The sequence below is a fragment of the Theropithecus gelada genome, chromosome 4 (assembly GCF_003255815.1).
Source record: "Theropithecus gelada isolate Dixy chromosome 4, Tgel_1.0, whole genome shotgun sequence".
Lineage (NCBI taxonomy): Eukaryota > Metazoa > Chordata > Mammalia > Primates > Cercopithecidae > Theropithecus > Theropithecus gelada.
In genome coordinates, this window is record NC_037671.1 from 2,194,889 (window position 1) to 2,201,897 (window position 7,009).

General features: G+C 52.8%; 1 protein-coding gene across 4 annotated transcripts; it reads left to right on the plus strand.

Moving 5' to 3' along the window:
- Window positions 1-1,910: 1,910 nt before the first annotated feature.
- LOC112622184 (popy class I histocompatibility antigen, alpha chain E-like) lies at window positions 1,911-6,629 on the plus strand. 4 transcript variants are annotated; one of them, XM_025381443.1, is made up of 8 exons: window positions 1,911-2,093; window positions 2,224-2,493; window positions 2,738-3,013; window positions 3,631-3,906; window positions 4,028-4,144; window positions 4,851-4,901; window positions 5,008-5,055; window positions 5,221-6,629. In XM_025381443.1, the coding sequence occupies exons 1-8, from the start codon at window positions 2,039-2,041 to the stop codon at window positions 5,223-5,225; spliced, it is 1,098 nt and encodes a 365-aa protein (XP_025237228.1). In that variant the 5' UTR covers window positions 1,911-2,038; the 3' UTR covers window positions 5,226-6,629. The 4 variants fall into 4 exon arrangements, with proteins under 4 accessions (XP_025237228.1, XP_025237227.1, XP_025237230.1 ...); XM_025381442.1 differs by having other exon boundaries at window positions 4,869-4,901; XM_025381445.1 differs by lacking the exon at window positions 4,028-4,144 and having other exon boundaries at window positions 4,869-4,901.
- The last annotated feature ends 380 nt before the right edge of the window (window positions 6,630-7,009 follow it).

Sequence of the window (7,009 nt, forward strand, 5' to 3'; positions counted from 1 at the left end):
TAGTAGAGAAGGGGTTTCATCATGTTGGCCAGGTTAGTCTTGAACTCCTGACCTCGTGATCTGCCCTCCCCAGCCTACCAAAATGCTGTGATTACAGGCGTGAGCCACCGTGCCCTGCCTATACATTGTTAATTTTGGAAAAATTTAAAGTTAGGTGGGTTTTTTGCATTAAAAATATGTTATTTCCGCTCAAGAGATCAAGACCAACCTGGCCAACATGGTGAAACCCCGTCTCTACTAAAAACACAAAAATAAGCTGGGCGTAGTGGCACACGCCTGTAGTCCCAGTTACTGGGGAGGCTGAGGCAGGAGAATCGCTTGAACCCGGGAGAAGGAGGTTACGGTGAGCCGAGATCGTTCCACTGCACTCCAGCCTGCGGACAGAGCAAGACTCTGACTCAAAAAAAAAAAAAAAAAAAACACACACAAAAAGTTGTTTCCATTAACATGTAATGGGTTATTAATATTATATTAAATGAATTAATATTTTTAATATTTTGTTTTAATCTGTTTTAATTTTTATATGATAAAACTTGACACAAGCCACAGAAACAAAATTTATTTGGGTCCTCACTAATTTCTTTTTGGAGGCTGGAGGGCAATGGCGGGATCTTGACTCACCGCAACCTCCGCCTCCTGGGTTCAAGCGATTCTTCTGCCTCTACCTCCCAAAGAGCCAGGCCTCTACCTCCCAAATAGCCAGGATTACAGTCATGCGCCGCCACCACGCCCGGCTAATTTTTTGGATTTTTAGTAGAGATGGGGTTTCTCCATATTGGTCAGGCTGGTCTCGAACTCCCAACCTCAGGTGATCAGCCCGCCTTGGCCTCCCAAAGTGCTGGGAGTACAGGCGTGAGCCACCGCGCCCAGCTGGGTCCTCACTAATTTCTAAGCGTGCACAGAGATACTGAAACCTAAAAGTTTTTACGGCGGGCTAATTGCTGGGGGCGGTGGCTCACGCCTGTAATTCCAACACTTTCCAACACTTTGGGATTTAAAACAATACAATATTTAACAATACAGGCTCACGCCTGTAAACACAGTACCTTGGGAGGCCGACGTGGACGAATCGCTTGAACCCAGGAGTTTGAGACTAGCCTTGGCAACATGGCGAAAACCCGACTCTACAAAATACAAAAAAAAAAAATCGCCGGGTAGGCGGGTCGCAGTGACTGACGCCTGTAATCCCAGCACTTTGGGAAGCTGAGTGGGGCGGATCACGAGGTCAAGAGATCGAGACCATCCTGGCTAACACAGTGAAACCCCGTCTCTACTAAAAATACAAAAAATTAGCTGGGCGTGGTGGCGGGCGCCTGTAGTCCCAGCTACTTGGGAGGCTGAGGCAGGACAATGGTGTGAACCCGGGAGGCGGAGGTTGCAGTGAGCCGAGATCGTGCCACTGCACTCCAGCCTGGGCGACAAAATGAGACTGTCTCAGAAAAAAAAAAAAAAAGTCCGGGCAGGGTGGCTCATGCCGGTAATCCTATGCCGGTAATCCTAGCACTTTGAGAGGCCGAGATGGGAGGATCGCTTTAGTCCAGAAGTTCGAGACCAGCCTGATCAACGGAGCGAGACACCCCACCCCCCAACACACACAGACACACACACACACACACATATACACACACACACACCCAGCTCCAAAAAACACACACGAAAAAAACACTGATTTACACAGTTTACACAGTCCCTGGGCCAGGACTCAGGGGCATAGTGTAACAAAGAGCGCTCGGGTCAGGAGGTGAGAGCGCAGAACAATGTTCCAGGTCCCCGGGCGTGACTGTCAGGGTCTCAGGCCCCAAAGGCAGAGTGTGGAGACCTGGGAGGCGCAGCGTTGGGCATTCCACACCACTTTCATTTCCTCTGTTAACCTGGTCGTGTCCTTCTTCCTGGATACTCATGACGCAGACTCAGTTCTCATTCCCAATGGGTGTCGGGTTTCTGGAGAAGCCAATCAGCGTCGCCACGACTCCCGGCTATAAAGTCCGCACGCACCCACCCGGATTCAGGAGGCTCTACCGACTCAGAGAATGGCGTCATGGCACTACGAACCCTACTTCTCCTGCTCTCGGCCCTTACCAAGACCTGGGCGGGTGAGTGCGGGGTCGGGATGGAAGCGGCCTCTACCCGGAGGAGAGAGGGGCCGGACCGGCGGGGGCGCAGGACTCGGGGAGCCGCGCCGGGAGTAGGGCCGGACCGGTCTCAGCCCCTCCTCGCCCCCAGGCTCCCACTCCTTGAAGTATTTCCACACTTCCGTGTCCCGGCCCGGCCGCGGGGAGCCCCGCTTCATCTCCGTGGGCTACGTGGACGACACCCAGTTCGTGCGGTACGACAGCGATGCGGCGAGTCCGAGGATGCAGCCGCGGGCGCCGTGGATGGAGCAGGAGGGGCCGGAGTATTGGGACCAGGAGACACGCAGAGCCAGGGACACCGCACAGACTTTCCGAGTGAACCTGAAGACCCTGCGCGGCTACTACAACCAGAGCGAGGCCGGTGAGTGACCCCGGCCCGGGGCGCAGGTCACGACCCCTCCCCATCCCTCACGGACATCGTGGGTTCCCTCGAGTCTCAGGGTCCAAGATTCACCCCCAGGCTGTGGAACCCGCCCAGACCCTCGACCCGGCAGAGTCCCAGGCTCCTTTACCCGGTTTCATTTTCAGTTTAGGCCACAATCCCTGCGGGTTGGCGGCGACGGGGCGGGGCTCGGTGGGCGGGACTGACTAGCAGGCGGGGCCAGGGTCTCACACCCTCCAGTGGATGCATGGCTGCGACCTGGGGCCGGACGGGCGCTTCCTCCGCGGGTATGAACAGTTCGCCTACGACGGGAAGGATTATCTCACCCTGAATGAGGACCTGCGCTCCTGGTCCGCGGTGGACACGGCGGCTCAAATCTCCGAGCGAAAGTCAAATGATGGCTCTGAGGCGGAGCACCAGAGAGCCTACCTGGAAGACACATGCGTGGAGTGGCTCCGCAGATACCTGGAGAATGGGAAGGAGACGCTGCAGCGCTCGGGTAAGAGGGTCCGCAGGGCTACTCTCCCATCTCCTTCTTGGGCTAGGACTGTGCCCACAGCTGACAGACCTCAAACAGTAGAAGACGCAGGGATGGAAGCCAGAATACCCCTCCTCCCTTGGATCAGGAGAGGGGGCTGTCACCCCAGGTACAGGAGATCCTGTACCAGAGAGTGACTCTCTTAAATGACCAGCCTTCTCTCAGGGACAATTAAGGAATCTAGTCCCGCTGGAGAGTCCATTCTTCAAATGAACTGATGAGCAGTTCTCTTTGACTCTCAGTGTTAGGAATCATGGGGGAGTTTCTCTCGTGCCTGGTTCTCAGCCCCACGCCAAGAGTTTTTGGAGGTCTGACTCCAGCTTTTCTCAGTCACTCAGCATCCGCACAGGCCAGGACCAGAAATCCCTTTTCACCTTCTATCCTGGGCTATCTCACCCCGATTCTAGAACTTTCCAAGGAATAAGAGGCTATCCCAGATCCCTAAGTTCAGGCTGGTGTCAAGGTTTTGTCCTCATCTCCTACTATAATTGTCCTCTTCCTTCTCAGGATGGTCACATGGGTGCTGCTGGAGTGTCCCATGAGAGATACACAGTGAATTTTCTGACTCTTCCCCTCAGAACCCCCAAAGACACACGTGACCCACCACCCCGTCTCTGCTCATGAGGCCACCCTGAGGTGCTGGGCCCTGGGCTTCTACCCTGCGGAGATCACAGTGACCTGGCAGCGGGATGGGGAGGACCAGACCCAGGACACGGAGCTTGTGGAGACCAGGCCTGCAGGGGATGGAACTTTCCAGAAGTGGGCAGCTGTGGTGGTACCTTCTGGAGAGAAGCAGAGATACACGTGCCATGTGCAGCATGAGGGGCTACTCGAGCCCCTCACCCTGAGATGGGGTAAGGAAGGGAATGGGAGGTCATGTCTCTTAGGGAAAGCAGGAGCCCTTCTGAAGCCCTTTTGCAGGGTCGGGGCTGAGGCCTGGGGGTCAGGGCCCCTTACGTTCCCCTGTTTTCCCAGAGCCGTCTTCCCAGTCCACCATCCCCATCGTGGGCATCATTGCTAGCCTGGTTCTCCTTGGAATTGTGGTCACTGGAGCTGTGGTTGCTGCTGTGATGTGGAGGAGGAAGAGCTCAGGTGGGGAAGGGAGAGGGGTAGAGTCTGAGTTTTCTTGTCCCACTGGGGGTTTCAAGCCCTAGGTAGAAGTGTGTCCTGCCTTGTTACTGGGAAGCACCATCCACACACACGGGCCGACCCAGCCCGGGCCCTGTGTGCCAGCACCTACTCTTTTTTGAGATGGAATCTTGGCTCTGTCACCCAGGCTGGAGTGCAATGGCGTGGTTTCAGTTCACTGTAACCTCTGCCTCCCAGGTTCAAGCGATTCTTCTGCCTCAGCCTCCCGAGTAGCTGGGACTACATGTGCGTGCCACCACACCCGGCTAATTTTTTTTTGTACTTTTAGTAGAGATGGGGTTTCACTGTGTTGGCCAGGCTGGTGTCGAACTCCTCACCTCGTGATCCACCTGCCTCAGCCTCACAAAGTGCTGGGATTACAGGCGTGAGCCACCACGCCTGTGGTACCTGTGACAATGAAGGACAGATTTATCACCTTTATGATTGTGGTGATGGGGATCTGAGCCCAGCAGTCACAGGTCACAGGGGAAGGTCCCTGCTGAGGACAGACCTCAGGAGGGCAGTTGGTCCAGGACCCACAATTGCTTTCTTCATGTTTCCTGATCTTGCCCTGGGTCTGCAGTCACAGTTCTGGATACTTCTCTGGGATCCAAGACTAGGAGGTTCCTCTAGGACCTTATGGCCCTGCCTCCTCCCTGGCCCCTCACAGGACATTTTCTTCTAACAGGTAGAAAAGGATGGAGCTACTCTCAGGCTGTGTGTAAGTGATGGGGGCGGGAGTGTGGAGGAGCTCGCCCACCCCACAATTCCTCCTGCACCACATCTCCTGTGGGCTCTAACCAGGTCTTGTTTTTGTTCTACCCCAGGTAGCGACAGTTCCCAGGGATCTGATGATTCTCTCACAGCTTGTAAAGGTGAGATTCTGGGGGTCTGAAGTGGGTGGAGGGTGGGGCAGATGGGACAGGACTGGGTTGTGGGGATTTTTTGATTTGGAATTTTTGAGTGTGTGGTGGGCTGTTCAGAGTGTCATCACTTACTGTGACTGACCTGAATTTGTTCATGACTGTTTTCTTCTGTAGCCTGAGACAGCTGCCTTGTGTGCGACTGAGATGCAGGATTTCTTCACGCCTCACCTTTGTGTCTTAAGGGACTCTGGCTTCTCTTTTGCAAGGGCCTCTGAATCTGTCTGAATCTGAATCTGTCTGAATCTGTGTCCCTGTTAGCATAATATGAGGAGGCAGACAAACATCCACCTCCGTGTCTACCATGACCCCTTCCTCACACTGACCTGTGTGCCTTCCCTGTTCTCCTACTTTTCTATTAAAAATAAGAAACTGAGCAGAGCACGGCGGCTCACACCTATAATCCCAGCACTTTGGGAGGCCGAGGCAGGCAGATCACGAGGTCAGGAGATCGAAACCAACACGGTGAAACCCTGTCTCTACTAAAAAATATAAAAAATTAGCTGGGCATGGTGGCAGGCACCTGTAGTCCCAGCTACTCAGGAGGCTGAGGCAGGAGAATGACTTCATCCCAGGAGGCAGAGGTTGCTGTGCGCCGAGATTGTGCCACTGCACTCCGGCCTGAGTGACAGGGTGAGACTCTGTCTCAAAAAATAAAAATTAAAAAAAAGAACCTGGATCTCAATTTATTTTTTCACATTCTGCAGTGAAATGGAGTTGAGGAAGCTAAGGTCATAGTTAGAAATACAGACAGATAATTCCACAGCACATCTCTGGCAAATTTAGCCTATTCCTTACCACCTGTAATCTTGACCATATACCTTGGAGTTGAATATTGTTTTCATACTGCTTTGGTTTGAATGTTCCTTCCAACACTCATGTTGAGACTTAATCCCTAATGTGGCAATACTGAAAGGTGGAGCCTTTGAGATGTCATTGGATGATAAGGCTCTACCTTCATTCATGGGTTAATGGATTAATGGGTTATCACAGGAATGGGACTGGTGGCTTTATAAGAAGAGGAAAAGAGAACTGAGCTAGCATGCCCAGCCCACAGAGACCCTCCACTAGAGTAATGCCAAGTGGAAATGTGAGGTGCAGCTGCCGCAGAGAGCCCCCACCAGGGAAATGTCTAGTGTCTAGTGGATCCAGGCCACAGGAGAGTGCATTGTGGAGCTGTGGGAGCAGGACCTGACCACCACCAGGACCCCAGAACTGTGGAGTCAGTGGCAGCATGCAACGCCCCCTTCGGAAAGCTTCAGGCACCAGCCTATAACCCATTCGAGCAGCCATGTAGGCTGCACCCAGCAAAGCCATAGGCACAGAGCTACCTGAGGTCTTGGGGGCCCAATCCCTGCTCCAGTGTGTCTGTGAGGCAGCACATGGAGTCAAAAGAGATTATTCTCTTCCCACAGATACCTTTTCTCTCCTATGGCCCTTTAACAGCATCTGCTTCATTCCCCTCACCTTCTCAAGCTGAGCTGAAGTAAACTTTGAAGTAAAATAAAAGCTGTGTTTGAGCATCATTTGTATTTCATTTGTGCATTTTGTGCCTTTTTCTTTTTTTTTTAAACCACATTCAAGCTATCCTTGGGCTTCCAATGCCATGGTCCACCCAGAACTGCATTCACTGGCCAGTGTTCTAGTTCTGGTCATGCCGACTTTCCCCTTTTTCCTGGTGAATCCCTGTAATCACCTGAGTCTCATTCTGTCAGGTGATATCCAATGAGAAGGCAATATGTGTGGTGAAAAGCCCAGGGAGTCCTGGGTGTGAATTTTTACTTTGCCATTTCTTCCTGTGTTAAACGCAGTGGGGCTTCACCTGTCTGGGCTCCAGTTCCTCATCTTGTATATGGCACTGTTTTCTTGGGAGAGTCTTTATAAAGCTAATATAAAGTATCTGTGC